General features: G+C 38.0%; 1 protein-coding gene across 1 annotated transcript in view; it reads left to right on the forward strand.

The window, feature by feature from the left end:
• The window catches only part of PIEZO2 (piezo type mechanosensitive ion channel component 2), a 288,279-nt gene that overhangs the window by 243,945 nt on the left and 22,299 nt on the right, over positions 1-22,035 (forward strand). The window contains exons 33-39 of the mRNA XM_041399290.1: positions 3,314-3,417; positions 5,454-5,552; positions 7,975-8,083; positions 9,726-9,791; positions 13,020-13,186; positions 14,837-15,012; positions 21,074-21,241. Coding sequence (XP_041255224.1) covers positions 3,314-3,417; positions 5,454-5,552; positions 7,975-8,083; positions 9,726-9,791; positions 13,020-13,186; positions 14,837-15,012; positions 21,074-21,241 — 889 coding nt within the window. The remainder of the gene's footprint in view (positions 1-3,313; positions 3,418-5,453; positions 5,553-7,974; positions 8,084-9,725; positions 9,792-13,019; positions 13,187-14,836; positions 15,013-21,073; positions 21,242-22,035) is intronic.

Genomic DNA, 22,035 nt, shown 5'->3' on the forward strand with positions numbered 1-22,035 from the left:
AGAGCAGGAAAGCTGAGTAGGCTGCAGTCTCAAATCAGATGTCCTTCTACTGGACATTTGTTGAATGAAATCAGACATGAAGTGTTTAGTAACCTCTGAAGATGTGAAAAAAATACTTAAATGTAGGGCACTGATCGGAGTTAAATCATAAAAACACAGGATCACAGAATGTGCTGAGGTGGAAGGGACCCATCAGGATCATACAGTCCAGCTCCTGGACCATCCCCAAGGGTCACACCATGTGCTGACAGCATTGTCCAAATGCTTCTTGAACTCTGCCAGGCTGGTGCTGGGGCCACTTCCCTGGGGAGCCTATTCCAGTGCCCAACCACTCTGGGTGAAAAATTTCTTCCTGATATCCAGCCTAAACCCCTCCCAGTTCAGCTTCATGCCATTAAAAATTTGAATGTCTACACTGTGTTTGGTCATTTAGTTTAAGAGCTACTCCAAGCCATAATTTTACACATTTACATATTGCTTCATTTACCTATGTGTATTTATTTATAAATTCAGCAGACATATATTTTACCAGAACATGGGATCTTTATTTCTATCAAGTCACAAGTAAACTGTGCCTCTATTTTTCTTTTTCTAAAGGGCACACTGCCACTTTAGAGAGACCTATCCTTTTCAAAAGCCTTGTGAAAATAAAATTCTTGTCCCATAATTTCATTAGAACAACAATGAAAAAACAGATAAAAACTATAATTTGTGAGTTTTTTGTGTAGAATTTCAAGCTACGATGACTTTGAAGGAATGGGATATGGTCTCTTGTTTATTCACCACTGGTTTTGTAGTAAGAAGAATTGCACAGAGAGATATTGACTTTGGCTTTTACTTATTTCATCCTCATTATTTAATGTTCTTAGGTGGCAAGTTGCATTTTGGTGTTTAAATATTGAGCATTCTTGAAATTATTTACTGCAATAATGCAAAACCTTGTGGGAAACATCACAGACCCTGACCCTACAACCAGCAGTTGCCTGCCATGTGGCTTGCACCCACACTCAGTGAAACATGGCACTGAGTGTTTACAGGCATGCAGACTGGGAATAGACTGATATTCCCCACTTATTCTTCTTGGAACACCTCTGTAACTGCAGCATTCTGCACCATTCTTCATCTCAGTAAATGGGTTTGTGGGTGTATATATGCAAACATTGAAGTCACTCAAGCTTGAAGTTTTTAATTTAGATTTTATTGTTATTTTTATATCACTTGCTATAATTTTATTGTGCAGAAAGAGACCTCATTTTGTATATCATAGCAATTAAAACAGTCATGAATTTGGGTCTGAGTGCAGCAGATAAAAAGCATCAGTGAGGATTTCCTCATTGACAGTCTCATAATCTCCCTTGTAAGGAGGTATGGTTCCTCCTGCGCTTGTGGATTGTATTTGAAGTCCCACAAAGATCAGCAGGAGTTAGGACCCCATGCTTAGATTCTTCTGGGTCACACAGTTGTGTCTGATGTAGTGCAAAAAATGGTGACTGAACCTGTCCTGGGGAGCACTTTTCCCCCCAAGGCATAAGCAGATGATGGGATCATGCTTTCACCTGCATCCTCCATCTCATCCCACGAAAAGCCTATACATCCCTTTTCTCAGTAGGAGAAAGCCACATTTTGCAGTGCAAGAGGGGTCTCCCAAGTCCAGTCTGGCCATGGATTGTGTTACTAGTAGAACTTGGTCTCTTCAGGAAGCCTTGTAGGTGACTGACACGCCACTTGCTCCATTTTGATGTGTGCAAGAGTGCATTATTGCTATTCAATCATACCTCTCTCCTGAGCTGTAAAAGGGACGGAATTGCTACACTGGAGTGCCCCCTCAGATATGCTTTAACCTAAAAATTTTGTAGGGAGACCAATGTAGTTTTATTTGCTTCCAGATCAGGCATTCCAAGCCTGACTCAGTGCTACTCTGAGCCTTTACAGAGCTGTAGTGCCGTAGAGGTTTTCCCTAATGTCAGACCTTTCCCAGCTGATCTGCACTGACAATTTCTGTTGCTGACTACCAGATATCATTTTATGAAAGAGAACTGCAGGCTTCTGGCCTTAAAATACTTTCATCTCTTCAGTGCATTTTAAATGGGCCTTCTTGGAAGGCTCAGCACCAAAAAATCAATTTTTTTTCATCCAGGAAATTTCCAAACTTTCTCTTCACCTCAGTGCAACAATTGGAATGGCTGAAGCAGACTTTCTGTCCCTCTGCAGGGCATTCATTGATGCCAAAAATCATAAGTGGGCACATGAGGCACAAAATTCCCTCTGTGAGGGAGTTTAGATGGCAAAGTTATGATTCAAATATCAGTTCTGGCAAATTTCACAGCCTTACCCTGAGGTTTGTAAGTAGTTATATATGGTCATCTGCACACAGGATCTGTGCAGAATTCAAGGTATGATTGAATTACAACAACTGTTACTTTTCCAGAGACCTGTAATGACGGATAGATATAATTTTATATGAATATGTATTGCTCCATATATCCAGATTTTGTAAATTTTCATCTAAATAATTGTTCCTTCAAATATTTCAGCTTAAATGTGGCAATTAATTACCAGTTTTCACTGCTGAGTGTAATGCTGTGATTTTTATTTTTCTCTTGCTCATTACCTTATTTTTATTTATTTTGTTTCCCTTGTTTGTTCATGTAGGCCTGTTGCCATCTGTGAAACAAAAACATTGCTTCTGTTCAAGGATATAAGGCCTAGCTTAATCACTGTGTATCTATGCTGTATCAAGGTTTCAGAATCTTTCTGAATCCATGGGCAAAAAATTGAAATTAATTTGCAATCATCTTAATAGAATCCAAGGGATTTGTTTTAAATAAGCCAAGGTTTTCCATTGCCTCATCAAACTAACACTATCCCATTGCCTAGTTTAAATTATTCCCTCAGTGTTTTAAAGAGAAATTCTGCATTTTTTTGTCCAGTGGTATTGTTCATATAAGTTCATTTCACCTGCTGGGCTTTATTTTACTCCCTCAAATAATCATAAGTCCCCAGTAAATTTAGACTTAATTGTCATTTTTCTCTAAAAATGTAACCTTGTAATTTGATAAACTTCAATCCTTTTCTTTACATTTTCTTTTTATAGGGATGCTTTCCTTAGTTCTTGTATAGTTCTTATTCATGCCCAAAGCATTGCAGACTAACATCAAATAAATGGCCTGAGACCTTTTCATCTCTTGCTTCTTCTCTGTTTTCACCTCTCCTGGTTATGAATTTTTAAATGACTGGCTACCTGTTCATAGGTCTTGGGGGAGTTGAGAATAGAACTTTCCAGAAAAGTAAAAAAATATTTTGTTTCACTTAGTGGTCAGAAGTGGAAATTATTATTTGTTTGAGACGGATAGTGAAGAGGAAGAGGAAGAGGAAAAAAAAGAAGAGGAAGAGCCTCGAAAAAAATCTGCTTTTCAGGTACTTTATGGTAATTTGCTATCTCGTTGACACCTGGAAAAAAATGTACATTTCCCATAACACAGGCACATATGTTAAAGCTGCCAGTTCCTCTAAAGTAGTCCTGAAAAGTATTGGAAATTAAATTTCTTGCTAATTAAAAATGTAAGTTTGTCCTATGCTTTAAGCATTGCCAAATTCTTGCCAAAACTGTACTAGAGCCATATCTTCATTCACTTATGCCTGAAGATAACAAAAATGCAAAAAACAAAGGTTAAGAACCCAAGCTTTACTTTTTTCTGCATTGCAATAAATACAGTTGAGGAAGCTGACTTTCTTCTGATACTACTGTGGAATGCCTCTGGTGGTTTTGTAGTTTTGAGGAGGTGTTATCATTCCATAAAGAAATAATCCCCAAAATTAGCATGTTTTCATGAAAAAAGAATACATTCTTAATTTTAAAAAAATATCATTGAAGCTGGTGGGCCAGAGAAATATATCCTTGGATTAGAAAGAGCTTAACATTTCAAATTACAAAAGGAGACTACATCCATTTATTTTCTTTCATTTTAAGAGCAGTGTTAATGAATATATTTGCATTTTTTAGTGCCAGACTGTGCTGATGCAGGACAATACTGTAATGCTAAAAAGATATCTGAGGTTTCCTATCTGGTTTGCTCCATGTGGACTGGCTGGTGTTAGACAACACCAGATACTGAATGCAGTGGCTTAAATGAAGAATGTGGGTGAAGAAGTTACAGAAATACTCCTACATCTAGGATTGCTTTTGCTTTTGTAAGAATAAAGTTTCACTTGTGGAAGAACTTTTTTGAAATGCTGCAGAAATTTTTTGGGTCTATAGCTTCAAAAGCTTAATCAAAGAAGCAGCTTTTTCCAGCTGAGTGTTCCCATCCAGATGCAACCTCACATCACTGCGGAATTGGCGCATTGCGGAACATTCAACCCGAGCAAGAGCAAGAAACTGCCTCCATGCTTTTCTATTCCCTAAGCCAAAATCCTTCAAACAAAGCTTCCCAGACAACATTACTGAATTACAGGAAGAAATGTTTTATTTAACTCATTAATAGAATGTGCCTTTGGTTTATTACTAACATTGCTGGTTGGCTACATTGGTTAAACTGCCTGCATGGCAATGACATGAAAAAAAAAAAATCTGACTTTAATAAAGGCAAAACAAATCTAGATCAAAATAATGTGAAAAGTAAGTTTTGTTTTGTAGTATTGCACTATTTTTTGAATATATTTTGCATTTAACTTACCTTGGGCCACAGAAATGGCTCATGACTTTTTAGGTCATTTTTCTTTCTGGTTTTCACACAGGTATAGAGGAAAGTTTGCATTCTTGTTTCTGCTGATTTATAAAAAAATTGGTGGCATCATTTTGTACAGATGTACTGGTGCCAAGCACTGAACTAAAAAGAGTTCTGTACTTGAGGTCAGAAATTAACAAGATTATTACATTTATGCTAGGATTTGGGATTTTTGTTCATCTCAGTCCTGAAACTATTAGTTTGAGGATAGAGGATATGTTCATTATTTCAAAACAGATGTTCTGGATAGGTGGCCTGTTCTGCAGTATGTGCAATATAAACATGCTGGATGGCTTTATACAAGCAGAGAATTGTATAACACAGAAAATTGGTTTTCTTCATGAAAAGTTTGTTCATCCTATGGACATCATACTTTCTTTGCCTTCCATCATCATGCACGAGGTCTTAGTAAAAATAGTAGCCAAGTGAACTTTGTTGTAGTTTCTGTTAAAGAATTATTTGAATGTATGATCTTTCTTTCAGTGTAAATTGTGTTCCGTAGCCCCTTCAAAGGTTAACTTGGAGATTTTAAGTATAAGAGAATGCATGCAGTTAAGAGTCATATTATGAAATTTTAATGTGAACAACATAATGATCTTTTTCTCATATTGAAGTTTATGAATGTAAATTTGTTCTTAGTATTCTAGATACAGTTATTAAAGATATCCTATTTATTAATATTTTCTGCTTTACTACTAACTACTCTTGCTTTGTCCTTCTTTATAGAGAGCTATTGGAAAATTTGCTTCAGCCATTTTAGCCTTGCCAAAGTCTATCATTAAACTACCCAAAACTATTCTTCAGTACTTAATCAAAGCAGCAAAGGTACTTGACATTTTGCAAATGTTCAGTATGTGACTCACCCCATAGATCCTGGCATAGTGTAGATATACCTCTGTCCTTGTCTGCATTTTTCCTCTCATATGAATTAATAAGAAAAATGATGACAGCTAAAGTCTCATTCCTAGTAAATGCAATGCATCTCATAACTTTGGAGTGGTCAAATTACAAGCAAAATGGTTTATCCTTTTTTTAAGCATAACCCCAGAGAGAAAATGCAGACCTAAATTCTTATTTTCTTTTGATACTGATTTACAAGATGGTTACATCAAGTTGCATGTTTCTTATGGACACGGTGGTAATTGATCTCAGAAAGCTGGTGAAGGGTTTGTTAAACACACATTCTGTTCCAAACCCCTTTTTAGTTCCTACTTTTCTGGCCTTAATCATCATAAAAAAAGATTTGTGCATCTTCTCTCTTGCCCTGCTTGAATACATTTAACATTTCCTAACTTTGGGCACTGCGTATAATATTCCACTCCAACTCCATATGTAACATGACTTTTTAAGGAGTGAATATTACAGATTGAGAGTGCCAGCTCCAAAGCCTAAAAGATACTAAATTGGAAGTTTGTGCAGTGGTAGAAATCTAAACTTATATCTACCCAGTATGCTCTTAAAATATCCCGTTTAGCCTAAGTAGTTACATTAAACTTATAAATCAAATTCCCTTTCTTAATTCTAATTTTATACCCCCTTCCAAGTCTGCCTTTTAGCTCTAATTTCTTTATTCACACTATAATTGTGGCTAGTGTACACTTTCACAGTTAAATGACAATGGAAGATGTTGGCAGTTTCTGACTTCAGTAAAGTAATATGGTAACTGTTAGCTCATTCAAGTATCATCATTCCCCCAGATCACCTTCATTGGAAAACACCTGTTACAATGCAAAGGGAAATCAGGGCCTCTGACCCACACATTTTCTCTTGTGGTGCTGTTTTGAACTACACAGACATACAAAAATAAATGTACGGATTTTGAGAGATTTGGAAGAATATCTTCTTCTCAACAGTATCAAAATAATTTCCTCTCCATGGCTGTATACATTCAAAAAACATAACAAAGGGGTTTTTCCCTTTTAAATTAATTTAACACCAGTTTAACAGTTTTAAAATAATACTTTAAATGTTCCAAAGTGATTTGCGTAGGAAAATTCTAAAAGCATAAAGAAATCAAATAGAAATTTTACCATTCTGTCCTATGAGGGCCAGTTCCAGCTTCACTGAGATGTATGTGTGTTGTTGTCATCATCTGCATGTTTGTGCTGTGAATTAATTAGATAGAGCTGTTTTGTTACTGTGCTTTTTCAGCTTCTTGCCTGCATCTGTGTGCTTCCCTGCTCTGTCTCTGCCAGTGGCCTGTGTTGCTTAGAAGACAACTGAAGATAATTACCATTTTTCAATGGAAACCATTAAATGAGCCAAAGAACACCTTTTTCCCTAAAGAGCTGTAGACAAGATAAAATTACTTTAGTTTCTGTTATTGACATACATTTTATGTCACATAGGCATAAAAGATACAAGTTTTGTTCATGTTTTTCTGTAACCTTCCTTCAAGCTTAAGCAGAGCTATTGAAAAAGTTACTTTTTAGTAACTTTTTAAACTCTTTTGGGTTTTTTTGCCCACACTGCTATATAATTTATAAGTATTTTGGGCCAATCCCAATGCTTCATGCAGTCACACAGGTTGACAGACTGTTGATCTGAGTGAGTGCTGTGGGCAGGAAGTTGTCCCATAAAATACCTTGGATAAATAGGTAAGAATTACTGTCTTCATTTTACAACTGGAAAAACAGTAGCAGAAGGATTCATAACTGACTTATCTGAAACAACATTGCTAAAATCAGGAAGCAATATGAGGAGCTCCTGAGCACCAGTTTTGGGACCGTGTATGGATAACAAATTTATGAACATTCCACTGTTTTCCTCCATACAGAGGGGGAAAACTACCTATGCTGTGACAAATACAGTTACCTGTACAAGATCTCTACATCTTTTGATGTTTTAATTAGTGAATTGCAGCACTTTCTCTAAAAGTTTTCTTTGCTCTGCATCTTGCCTGTAATGTGATAAAGTAGAAATACAGAATTTAAAGATTCAGAGAAGGTAGCCCATATGCACAAACCGGTATTAATTCCCAAAGTTCAGAGCATAAATTTTTGTGGGTTCTAATGCAACATGGGTCACCCACAAGTATTTTCACATTTGGCTTTACACCTACAAAAATAGCATATGAAAACTCAGCAGATCTGCGGGGAAAGTGTTTGATTTGGGATAAAAAATATTTCCTTGCCCCCACAGGTCTGAATGCATTTACTCAAATGATATAGTCCTGCTTGTGCCTTATTCTATGGCTTACTCTCAGAACATGAGGAACCTTGATATAAATGAGGTTTTTTCCTTCCAGTTTGTTTATCAAGCCTGGATAACTGACCCTAAAACAGCCCTACGACAGAGGCGCAAAGAGAAGAAAAATTTTGGGAAAGAGAAGAGAAGGCGAAAAGGATCTGGGGATGGTAGGTAACCTTTTCAATTTTAAAAAATACAATATTAACTGTTGTCTGTTGTTCCTGGTAGAGAAAAGCAGATGAGGTTTAGAGGAGAAGTGCTCTCAGTGCTGGCTAGGAGCTGAAAAAATTGGCTGGTGTTATTTTCGTGCACCAACCCATGGCAAGGTCAGCCATAGCCATGTCCTTCTGTTCTCCATGGCACGCTTTGAGGAGGTAAAGGGGAAGATGGAATATATGTATTTTCTATGGAGTTGCAAGAAATGCCCAGAACTTTTGGTGAGTAGGAAGATTCAACACATTGCAGAAAACATCAGCTATGTGAAAGCATTTGTGGGAGTACTTGCAATAGTAAATTGTAAAGCTGTAATTTCATAAAGCAAATTACCTAGTACTTAACAGCATATCTCCAGGATATAGGAGTGTAAATTACAGGTGTTTGGCAGAGCAAGGACATTCCCCTTTCACTCCCTCATGTCCTAAAAAGTTTTTTCTTTCTGTCCAGGCTAGTGTTCATCAAAGTCACTCTTCTCGATGGTCAAGTCATGTGCATTCCCAGGGAAAGGTGTTGAAGAACTATTTCATGAGGGAGTTCCCAAAAACCTGTAGTTCATATGGACCTGTAAAAAAACTTTGGTTAAATAGCCACATATTATTTATTTTGGCCACATTTCCTACATTGTTCCCTAAAGAAGCTTGGGTTGACACATGAAGAAGAATATAAAGAAATGTTTTTCACTTTCTATGTTGCAGTTACTAAGGAACCCAAATATCCACAAACCTATAAATTCAGTAGATAGGAAAAGGAAAACATACAAATGTTGATTTGGTTTTAGTGGCAGTGTAAAATCACTCATGCCCCTGAAGAAAATACCAGTTTATAAGTGGTTTATATATCTTGATATTTTTCTCAATTTTTAAGCTAGAAAATAGAAATTCAAAAGCTTTTCTGGTCAGTATGGATGTGGAAAAGAGGAACCCATACAGGTTTAATCAGCTGAGCATTTGCTCTTTGTGGCATCTTTACCCGTCAGTCAATTTATAATTGAGCTTCTGCCACTGAAAATGTAGCTGCAGTTATTGGGCATTAGATAGAAGGAGGATCACTTGTTTGTCCTTCATTTCTGCCTGTGATTCCCCAATACTCTTCCACTGCAGGCCTCAATAAATACATGTGGTGGTGTCAAAACAACCCTGCTGCTTCATGTCAGCCTGAAGGTCCCACTCAATTCCCTCAGGTTTGGTGGGCCAGAGGCAGGAAAAGATCAGAGCACTGCTCAGATTGTCCTTTGCAGGAGATGAAGAAATGAGCTCAAGTGTGAGTGAGCAGAAGGTGAGACTGCTGAGTGTGGCTGAGGAGTGACTGAGAAAATATTTGGGTTTACACCACCACATGATCTCACTCAGCAGCCTATCTAGTAAGAAACCACTGTAAATTACAAGAGAGGGATAGTCATCCATGAACACCTTCACCGACAGGGCTGTCCCTTCACTTGAATGCTTTGGAAATGGAAATTTCTTTCTGTTATGGTGGTAGGTGAGGAACCAGTCCCTACTGCTTAATACCTGTAGCATTCTCTAGCTTGAATGGCATTTACAGCAGCACTTCTGTAGGTGTCACACTCACTGGTTTGCTCCTTGCTTGCAGGAGGTGGCAATGATGCAGACTGTGAGGACAGCGAGGAGGAACCTGTCAAGAAGAAATCTGATGGACCAGGTATAAAGGCAAAACAAGGGTTTCTCTGCTGTCACAATGCAGTTGTGAGCAGTGGCCTCTCACAGACACAGCATTGCAGTGATCCACTCTGAGTGATGCAGTATGAGCTTCCCAGCTACTATCACATTTTCTATTGCAAGATTTACAAGCCTTGAGCATAGGAACTTCTCATTCTGGATTATTAGCTACTGCACTCACTCTCTAAATACTTTAGCAAATACACCTGCCAACTCAGACTTGATCGCTGCTGTGTATTTTACTTACAGAACAACTTAAGCTAAGATTCTAGAGCTGACTGTACACAGCCCTGAGTTAAAATCTCCATTGATTTTGAGTGTGTTTTAGCAAGGTTAGTATAATGCTTTTCTTGGTACTTATCCATTCAACAAGGCACAGCAATCACCTCTAAAACCATGACATGTTCCTGATCTTACATGTTCTCATTCAAAATCAGACTTAGGGCAATTCTTTATAGCAGAAGAAATGCCAGCAGTTTTCAGGATCTTGCCTACATTCAATTTTTGCTACAAAGAAATTTAATAGATCATAAATCCAACCTTGGCTCCTTGCTCTTAACTGGAGTAAAAGAAGAAAACAGACTCTACTCTTAAGTAAATCTTCTTCTTACCTTCAGTGAGTCTTAATCATCAAAAGCTACTTTTCTTCTCTATATAAAATTGTTTCTCACACTTCCAGTTCAAATTGTGTCCCTGAGTGACTAACAGAGGGAAGAGGCTAAAAGGATGTGGGAGGTATGATTTCTATTTCACAAGAGTAGTGGTCTCAAATAAATTAGCTGCACTGCTATGAGAATGGGAAGGAGAGGGAGGTTGGTGGATTTTTTATTTGTTACTTACTGGCAATGCAGTTATCTGTCTTAAAACACTGAAGTAAATCACACAAATGCATCTCTAGGGATGTAGTGTTAGTGCTACACAGGAGTTAGGGGAAAAAGATGGAGGTTTATAATTAATTTATATTGGAAATAATAAATTTAAAGTGCTTTATATTTTTGTTTAAATACTTCGGCTGTTCCTAGGTAAAATTTGTTAAAGAAAATTATGAGAAAAATTAGCCAGTAATTGGTAATAAATCATTGGTATCATTAGTAACCTTAGATTGAATCCTATCTGACACTCTCAGGCAGAGAGAAGCCTTCTCTGCACAAGGTATGTATTTGTTTCTCTTTTTGAAGATGTTTAGATACAATTGATCCCCAAAAAATTATTTTTTAAAAAATTTGAAGAACAGCAAAGGTGCCAGAACAGCTACAGTGTCATGAAAAATGTATGCTAAAACACCTCCATCCCAGGGAGAAAATGACCTTTCAGATCAGATTGCAAGTATTTGGCACCATAGTGGGATTATGCCAGGCCTGTGGTGGTCAATAAAAGAAAAAAAAAATTAACCTGAAAGCAGTGACTTCTCCTGAAGTCAATAGCAGAAGTTCCATATTGGAGAGGAAGAGTGTGGGTTAAAAAATAATACATGCTATATATTTTTGTGTATGTGTGCTTTTCTCTTTTCACCTACTCATAATATTGTCTGGAATTCAAAGGTGATGGATGGTCCTTGAAGTAGAAACAGCTTTACATTTAGTTTTTAATGCAGGATTTCCTCAACTTCAAGACCTGCACATTGAACGAATAAAATTTAAGTGGATAGATCATAAAAATATTTCCAATTCTAAATTACATAGAAAAGGCCTGAGGAAAAAAGGGCATAATATTATTGAAATTATATGACCAAGTGGAGGGTGCTAAATGCTCTTTTGCTCAGTGCTAGCAGACCAGCTCCGTGGCATTGCTCAAGTAAATGGGACATAGTGCTACTTCAGCACCCACTTTGCAGGAAAGTACCACTAATGAATTTTTCCCATAGTTTCTCTCCACATAAATGTGCGTGCAACAACTCTGCCTGTCCAGGGAAATCTTTTACTTTATTATAGCCTTCCTTTTGCAGTCTTTGTAAGGAGCTGTGCACTCATTCTGCAGAGTTTTGCTTGCCATCTTGTGGTACAGCTAAGAAGTGGTGTTGTTGAGAGCATCATGCATGGCAGATTATTAACAGTTTTCTACTATTTCTTAGGCTGCTTAATCGAAAATTTGTCTTTACACCCAGTGCTCTGGGCTTTGGAACCTAGCAGGGACAACTAGCTCTGGCGCTGGCTATTGAAAATGTTTTTTTTAGTATTTCATAGATTCATGGAATCATAGACTGGCTTGTGTTGGAAGGGATCTTAAAGATAAACTGGTTCAAACCCCCCTGCCATGGGCAGGGACACCTTCTGTTAGACCAGATTGTTCAGAGCCCCATCCAGCCTGGCCTTGAACACTTGCAATATTATATGAGAACTCCAGTGTGGTGTTCATGTTTGTGAGTGGATAAAAAATAAGGTGAAAGTGCTGCTTTTTGGCTGAGAAATACCATTGTTATTGCCAAATGAGCTACTGAAATGAGAAATTAACTTGAGACAGATGTGTTGAGCAAAATAAAGCTACTATTGCTGGTATACGCCCATAAGCCTTATTCATGGTAAAGTGTACTGTTTTGCCAAAATGGTGCAAGAATAAAGTTTTATAAATTATTTTTTGTCCTATTTGTGCTTGTTGGTCTGAGGTCATTGATGGCACAGTGCAGCCTATTTAGATAAATAGAGGTTTTAAAAGCAGTAAATACAGAGAAGTGTGATTTGAAGTGATGTAAGGTCAGATTCAAAGACTGCTTAGGCAGTTTAGACATTAAAATTCAGCTTAGCAAGGTTCAAGCACAAAAGGCAAAGTTTGTGCAGAGAGAAACACTCACAAGCAATTAGCCACTGAAGAGGTTCAGCTCAACACACTGACTGAGCACTTATTCAGATCACAGGACCTGGGGATGTTTAATACTCTCAGGAGATGCCCAAATCCTTGGGTTTCATTTCACAAACCTGTGCATACAGTGTCCCTCTAAAATCAAGAACTGTTTATTTGACTAACAGTTGCAGGACAAAGGACTTACAGGGTGGAATAGGGATTCCAGATGATAAGCCTAGGCATACAGTCAGGAAAATGGTCCAGACAGCCAAAAGGCCTCCAGCCATCTTCAAAGATTCCTTAGTATGACAAGCGTTCACAGCCTGGATTACCATTATTAGACAATAAAAGAAAAATTAATCTAACTCCAGACAAAAGTACAATAAAAGATACTTGTGTTCTTTAATTCCCCGTTGCTTATGCTCTCCCTTAGATAACATCATCAAGAGGATATTTAATATCTTGAAGTTTACTTGGGTCCTTTTCCTGGCAACGCTGGACAGTTTCACAGCTTGGCTTAACTCCATCTCCAGAGAACACATTGATATCTCCACCGTGCTCAGGATCGAGCGCTGTATGCTGACCAGGGAGATTAAGAAGGTAATGCCTTCTGTCTTTTTTGTCTGCTAATACCATTTCCAGCTTGGTGAAAAATGAAAGGCTGCCTTTTCAGATCACAGTGAGGAGGAAAATGATGAAAATCTCACATACACATGCATTTTAAAAGAAGTCTGGACCTTTTTTTGCTGCTTGGTGGTTTATAAATCCTTAAAGAATAAATTATTTGATTTATTACCTGGACACAAAACAAATGAAGGGAGAAATAATTCTTTGAGAGGTTGATGTAAGGTTTTGGCTGAAACACTTCTGTAGTATAGTGTGGTTCTGAAGGGACAGAATAGATTCAAGAAGGTCAGAAATAGCTGGCATTTTAAACAGCTCAAAAACTACCTCAGTCTGCATATTTCACTCTTCTCGTAGATCAACTTGCACTGGAAGTGGCTGACAACACACAGACATACGTTTATTCAGTGAGAATGGAGCTATGTGATCCTTCACAAGCTAGCTGTATATTAGCAAAACCCGTTATTAGCAGAGATTATCGTTGTTAGTGTAACTAGAAATGTATTTAGATCTCCGAAATGCAATAGATGATACAACTCTCATCCTTTATGTCAGGTCTTCAGTAGAGCTAGAATGTAACTTGTGCCATTGTTTCAGACTCAGGATGTCATAATGGCACCAACATTTACCACTGAAGAAGCAACACAGCTTGTACACAAACATACCTAATTGAATACCTTAGTGTCACATATTGTTCTTAAGATTTTTTTTTTCCACAAAACATCAGATTTTGAGTATTTTGAGCCTTGTAGTTTTGGGACATTGTAGAGGATCAGAGTTCAAGTACTAGAAACTATTAAAATTAGTAAAGGAAGTACAGGCAATATTTTAGACTACTTTTATTACATTACATAGAGAAAGTCCTCGCATAAGGCTTCATTGTGATTTAGAAAAATTACCGTAGAATCACTAGTGGAATGAGTTGTGAGTTGGATGTGTTTCTGCCGAGGAACAGAGAATTCTCAGTTTTGTTCTTATGATACACCTTTAAAATTCTGATTACAGTATCACAGCCAGAAAGACTTGATTGTGTGCCCAGATCTGGTCTGACACTTAATAAAACTATCCTTTCATGAACTTGCTTCAGAGAAAGAGAAAAGGTCTTCAGTGGTTTTTTCATGGATTTCCATCTGTGTCCATAATTCATTAATAAATTTTGATTTTGGGACACTACTTAAAATCTAGGATCAGTTTTTACATGAACTGTTCCTTGGGCTTTTTTCTATTTAAAAATTATGCTACTGGCCACTAAGAATTTTTCCTAGAGTCAGCAAAACTATCTGAAAGAGATCCATCAAAGGTTGTGGGAGGGCACATTGAGCCATGGATGCAGTCCACTCCTCATTCCCATGCTGCAGGATCTGCAGTCCATCCAGCAGAGTTTCGGTGGCTAAATATATCCTGACATCAAATGCGTTGTTCCAGTTTTGCTTGAAAACCAAACACTTGGGGCCATGGTAGGTTAAGTCAAAAACTGACTTGCACTCTGCAAAGTTGTTAGTTTGCTATTTACTAGGAAAATGTTTGCACAGTCCTTAATCTGTTACTTTCCAAATGACAGAACTGCTTCCTCAAAGAATACACCTCTCCCTGGCCACGTATGTCTACCTCTTCTCTCTTCCACAGGGAAATGTTCCAACACGGGAGAGCATCCATTTGTATTACCAGAACCATATGATGAAACTTTCTGAGGAGTCAGGACTAGACTCAATTGATAAAAACCCCAGTCAAGCTTCTGGTTTGCAAGCATCTGAAAGAATGGATAGTTTAGATTCAGCAGCATCACATGACAGCATCTCCAGGTATTGATTTAATTTTATTCTGTGAAAGTCAGAGGGATCATGCAGTAGGTGTAATATTAGATATTGTCTAAGTACTGATGAACTTTCTAATCAATGTTGAATTCTTTTTGATTTGTCCATGCCATCTTAATAGTGTTACTTTTCCTTTATATTGATGGACTCACTTGTTGGCTTAACTTCTTTTCCACTGCAAGACTACCCCACTGCTTTTAGTTTCCCCTAGAATTAGGAGTTAATGGCATTGACATTCATTGTGAAAAGAAATTGAATTTAAGAGGTGCTGAGGATGCTTCTGTGATAATGGATTAGGATTTCAGGTATATAATTTGAGGAGGGATCATTCATGGTGAACATTTTGTCTTTGTAGAATAAATTGTTGTCTGTTGTCCACAAATCAGAAAAGGCTTTGCATTGAAAGAGATTCTGCATTTGAAAGAACAAAATCCCCTCTCATACCCACAGGGCAAAAACCATCTGAAGAGCCTGGTTTCCCAACTGCCATGATTACAGTCCAGCAGAGCTACATGTTTGTTAATCAAATACCCAAACTAGTTCAGGAAAACCACCTTCCTCATTCTTTTCTGAAAACGGATACCGCCAAGTCCCTCGCCAAAATTACTGCCTGCTCCTGCTGCTCCATGCACACAGAGGCACACACATTCACTTCCCTCTCTTACAGAGGCAGTCTGTTCCCACCATGTCCCTGGAGTTCTTGCCTTCTAAAATACTGCAGAGTTTGTATAATGTGAGGGGGAGCAAGGAGGGCTTTGGAAATCCAGCTGTTTCATACTCCCTGGCCTGCTGTGAGCTGTGGCAGTATCATATTGTGTTTGATACTCCCAGCAAACTCAGAAACTTCTGTGTACAGTAAATTAAGCATAGCTTTTACTAATGACATATGGGTAGATGTCAGCAGACTGAAAATAATGAGGGGTTACTTCTGATAGTATTGAAAAGCAAAGGTAAAAGAGCAGCTGTGAGTATTATGCTTCAACAAAATATCCACAAATTGCTCTTCAGTGAGCACTGGCCTTTGAGAGGTTCACTCCAGTAAAAACAACAAATCTGAGCAAATCTTTCTCAGTGGCTTGTTGCCCAACTGAGCAACACCTTTGTGTTTTGTCTCAAAGTTTTACAGGAGTCAGATGATGTGAGAAAAATGTAAAGTCAAAATCTGTTGCCAGCTGTCTTGGATCCACTTGGATATCTGCTGGGCAAATTTCAACTCCACAAAGTTCAGTCTCACCTAAAGAATGAATGAAGTCCTGCTTTCCTTAAATAGTTTTTGGTCACCCTGTTTCCTATAGATAGAAGTTATAATTACTATGCAATCATTAGCAGGAACTTTAATCATAAACAAAAGGAAGCCAATTCCAAAATTAACCATAAAAAAAGAAGAACAAATCTTGTCTTTAATGTAGAGATTTTGTCTCTTCAATGAGATGGTATCCAATGTTGAGTTCGACTAGTGCTTTGTTTTGGTTTTTTTTGGTTTTTTTTTTAGAATCATCATCCATTTGCACATTTAAAATCTCTTTTCAAACTCAGAGAATTCAGTTCCATTGCACATTTAAAATCTCTTTTCAAACTCAGAGAATTCAGTGATTCTATGGTGATGCTTTGGAACACAAAATGTTAAATCTTTCACATGGGTTTCTGTCATCTCTATTTTCTTTGAAGATGTCACAGGGTTTATAAACAAAGGAATAGCAAAAGGCAGAGTTATGACTGATTTATCTAATCTCAAATTCTCTTTCTGGTAATGAACAATCGAATATTCTTGCACTGAGTATTACGAATTGTGGACATCTGCTATAATAATAGAGGAAGTAATAATGACTCTGCTGATTGAACGATAATGCCATCTGTCTGTTGGGGCACTCTTGCATATCTCTTCAAGTGATTATAGAAGTGCCTATATTGTTTTTCAGAAAGGTGAAATGTTTTAAACTTCTTATGAGTTTATTGATTGATTTTTTAATTGCCCAAACAAGAGCATGTGGCAGTTTGTATATTAAAGTAATGATTTCCAGTAAACATAGAAGTGGCTAATTAAATCTAAAGCATCCCTGTGATTGTGGATCTCAGATTGCAATGGAAAACTTCTGGGAAGGGGAAGAGTTTCTGTTCTGGTTATCCTTTGGTTGAACTACTAAAAATTCTGTAGTGTCAAAATTCTGTAGCAAACATTAGGTCCCTGAGTAAGGTGAACAAGTCTGTAAACACACAGGAATGCTGAAGCACAGAAGCTATTCCATTATAATAAGATATAATCCTCAGTGCTCAGGTAAACACTGGATAGCCAAAGAGGAAAACCCTCCTGATCAGCTGCAGGAATTGCAAATTTCTCGTAAAGTTCAGGGCTGACCCTCATAAGTCTAATTGAGGGATGTCGTTCTTAGCCTGGATAAAGCCATGAAAGGACTTATGTAGAGTGTCCTTTGTGGTTTTTTTTTCTTTTAGTAGGGCTGTCGTTTATTCTCAGTCATTTCTGTACTCAGTAGGAGCTATGAGGTATCGATAGGGCATTTGTTTGGTTTCTCTTTTATATAAATACTCTCAGGTATCCTACAGGCAAAGAACAAAGTTCATATGGGCCAGGAGAAGGGACTGACACTGCTTCTTTACCAAGCTCTTTGAGGAACACCACCAGAAGGGATTGGGATCTAGCATGGCAGAGCATTTACTGCAGTTTGTTTCCACTTGACTGATGACCTGTTTTTTAGGTTAAAACAGCTGTGAATTTCAGTAAGATGATAGGGAACTTACTAAAACTAGTTGGCTGCCTTTCTGGGGCTTTGCCTACAATTATGTAACAGCAGCTACACACAGGTCCTAAGTCAGATTTCAGGTTATCTAAGGTTTCATATCCAGTTCAGTTTGTGTTAATTTTTGCCAGTGACAGATAACATCTTCAGTTCCTCACTCTACCTTTGTGTAGACTTTTATAGGAGCTGAAGGAGGCAATCCCTGTCAGGGTGTTTAAAAGCACTACCTTTTATCTGTGCTTCCCTCATTAGAAGGGAGAACAGGGCTTGTGGCAGGGGGTACTGGAGAAGTAATTTTGCCTAGGGAGGCAGAAGGAGTAGAAGGAGAACCCCTGTTTAGGCTGGATCAAAGTCCAACTTAGGCCTGTGATTGTTAGGGATTGATTGGGATTTTTTCTTGGAGACATGGAGAATGTAGTAATACAGATGACAAACAGATAATGCCAGTCAGTAATTAGCCCATGAACAGAGAAAAAAACAGAAAAAAATGTAATTCACCCACTCACTGAGCTGAAAAACTCTTTGTGAAGGGCAAATTTGTTTAGCAAAAAAGAAGTAATAAGCCTAAAAATTTCCTACTCGCTGAGAATAAAAACATCTGTGCTATATATGTATCCCTATTTAAAATGGATATCTGATCAACTTGATATAAAATGTTTGAACTTGGGACTTTTAATGAGCATTCAATTTAAAATATGCAGTCATTGAATGATTTTAAGAAGCTAATGCTTTCAAAGCCTCCAACACAAATTCAAAAAATCACTTAGGAAGATATGCTTGGATCAAATTTATGTGATAAGCAATGACTTGTGTCAACATCAGCTTTGCTCAGGTGAATCTCTCCACTTTGTTGGTGTTCTCAATTCCTCCACGTTTGGAAGCATGCTCCTAAAGCACAGAAGGAATACACGGGCTGTGCTGCAGGTGACAATTCACACACATCTTCTGATATTCGAGGATACAGTGCAGCTGCTCAGTCATTAATTACTCTGATGATTCATTCTTCTTTTAAAACAGCTTTAAACCAAATGTTGCAGGCCCTCATCTGGACAAATGTTTTTATCTGTTTGGATTAATAGATGCTTTTCCTTTGATTTTTCTGGGAATGAGGTCAGAGCTGGCATGTTTGGGAGGGCAGCTGGCATATGTTTCTTCCATTGAAAATATCTGAGTGGGCATATGAACATTAAGAGCTGCTCTCCTTAAGTCCCTTCGACAGTTCCTCTTGAACTATGTCTGCATTTAAAATCCTTCAACACCTTATCATTAGGTGTTGCCCTTCAAAAGAATAAACTCAGCCCTTGAGATCTAAAATGACACGTGCATAAAACATCGTAGCACATAGGCAGAAAGGTCACCTGCAAAACTGTATTGTGTGCTTTCTGCCATCTGCCCATATTTTAGCACCCAAGCCTCACAGATAGAACAACAGCCTGACTGTATCCCATGTTTGTATGTGCAGAGGGAAACCTCCTCCCTCCAGAGCCCCTCAGGTTAGTAACACCAAGTTTCAACTGAGCTCCTAAGGTGCTGAATCACACCTCCAGGGCAGACCCCCTGGTCCCCTGGCATAAACCGTGCACCATGCAGGCAGCCCTCCAGGTTTTGTCTGGAGGGCCTTGTGTGCCTTTGTGCACACACAGAAATAATGAAGTGACTTGTAAGGGGTTTTGGCCAAGTGAACCGGCGGGACAGAGGTGCCCCTGCCATTGAGGCATTTCTTAAGGAAAATATTTCACAATACCTTTGGTATCTTGGTGATTCTTTTCTTCTGTTCACAGGCCAAGGTATGCTTTTAGCCTCAGTCAAAAAAGCCATTCTGTCAAAAAAGATCATCAGTGAGGGTAGGCCTAAGAATAACTGCTTCTTCTCTCCACATATTTTTGCTTTTTCCTTCTCATTTTTTAAAGTCAGTAGTTGCAGACTGTAACTTCATGCCAGCAGATTTTTTTCCTCACTTCAACCTAGCAAGACCAAAGGAACTGGAAAACGCTGTTGCCCTTCCTTTCTGACCTCTTTCCCAATTCTCTGTGTCACTGGACAAACATCATGCTTGCCAAGGAAGCAAATCCCCTGCTGCCACAGTCCAAGTGTAATACAAATGGAGTCAAAAAGAAGAAAAGTAGAGTGTAAATCCTGAATTCCTGGACAAACATCATGCTTGCCAAGTAAGCAAATCCCCTGCTGCCACAGTCCAGGTGTAATACAAATGGAGTCAAAAGAAGAAAAGTAGAGTGTAAATCCTGAATTTTGGGGTCTTTTCTTCTTTCATTCTATCTGAGAGACTCAGGCAGCTCACTGCATGTGTTAAAACATCAGACCACTCAACTCTTTTCATCAACATCCGTGTTTGTCAAAGATTTTTACAGGAGAAATAATCTTTTTACCTACCATATGTCATTAATGTATTTGCTTCTTTCTTGTTGCTCTGTTAAATGCTTGTATTTAATTATATACTTTCTTTCTCACTCGTCCAGTTCTTCTTTTCTCCAGTTACACATGAATGCTCAATGTATTGTGTATGTCTCTGGTGTCCTGTTGTATTTGATAAGTGAAAGGAGATAAGGGTTTATTATATCTGTTCTTTATTTCAAGATGCACATGTTACCAATTTTGAAATACTTACAAGCTGTGATTGAAATAAATGAAATCTCCTGGAAAGAATCATCAGGGCTTCCTAGTAAATATCCAAATAAAAGCCATCCCATGCAGAGCAGGTTATATTTGACATACATTTACTGACTGAGTAGCATATCCGACTTGGCTCTTTGGTTTGGAAAGAGGATTAGCCAGTGTCTGACAGCTATTTTTCTATTTGTGGAGTATGAGCTTACTCAGTTTTAAGGGTTCTTTTAGGAAATTGGCTTGTACCTGTGTAAAAATGTTCAGCACAGGATATCAATAATAAAACAGAATTTGTACAGAGGAGGTCCCTTCCCAAAACATCCTTGTGGAATCTGGAAATTTCAGGGGTAAACAAACAAAATAAAACCTGCTCACATATGTAAGTCTGTTCCCCTGGAAAGTATGTAGAGCACTATGTTGTTTCCATATCTGCTTGAATAGTGAATAGATGGCCTTCTATAGCCTCTATATGAAATTGACTGTGACTAACCTGTACATAGAAATGCCTTTCTGTGGTGACTCTAAACAAATCCTTATCTTCTCTCTGAACATTTTTTTCTCTGTGTCGGTGTTTAGCTGCATGGCGAGCATATTTGTTTACTGAACCACGTGTACCGTAATACCATTTGTATTTAACACTGTCTCTGTAACTGTTTGCGCTGCTGTAGCTGCTACACTGAAGCAACCATGCTGTTCTCAAGGCAGTCAACCCTTGATGATTTAGATGGACCAGACTCTGTTCCTAAAACAAGTGAGCGCGCTCGACCTAGGCTTCGTAAAATGCAGAGCATGGATATGTCCTCCTCATCAGCTGACAGTGGCAGTATAGTGTCAAGGTGCTTAACTCATGCATGCTTTGTTCACTCCTTTACCCATACCATTATTCTGACTGCAGTGTACACGGGTCTGTGTTCGCAGACGCGTGGTGTGCATGGTTACAGGAAGCTTTGCTCCCTCCTCTGTCGTGGCACGGTTCTGAGGTTCGAAGTCAGGGTCATAATCTAGGATTCATTTGCTGTTTCACTTCTTGTTCTGTTTTTTGGGGGATTTTTTCATCCTCAATTCATGTATTTTTTTAACCTTGTTCCACGTTACTCTGGGTGTATAAAAACAGGCTAAGGTCTGTGTTTATTCAGCTCAAGAAGTGTCTTATTTTCAGAGTTACTGAGTCAGTGCTTGTTGTTAAATTGGAAGCTGGAAGTTAAGTTTCTCAGCTAATCAGCTATCCTAAATATGGACTGAGATGTGTAATTTTAGAAACTAAAGCACCATTGTGCCATTATTTCAATATTTATTTTTCTCCATACAGGTAAGATTTTGAAATATGTTTTGATTACTTCACCATTGATTTACAGTAAGGTATTGGAATAAAGAAAGGCAAAATAGCTATGACAAAAAAGCAAATAATATTAATATCCAGTGCAAGAGAATGAACTGTTCAGAACTGTTAACTTTTTAGCAGGTAAAATCCAGGGATTTACATGACACTGGGAAGCAGTGTTTCAATAATTTAATAAATATTATAAATCTGAAATTTTGTTTAATTTTGCATCATTGTTTTTCAGTTTTGAAAGTGTTTGACAAATTTTTTGAGTCAATCAGTTTTGAAATTGTGGGATTCTCTGAATTT

This window comes from Onychostruthus taczanowskii, unplaced genomic scaffold, assembly GCF_017590055.1.
Source record: "Onychostruthus taczanowskii isolate IOZ18803 unplaced genomic scaffold, ASM1759005v1 scaffold16, whole genome shotgun sequence".
Lineage (NCBI taxonomy): Eukaryota > Metazoa > Chordata > Aves > Passeriformes > Passeridae > Onychostruthus > Onychostruthus taczanowskii.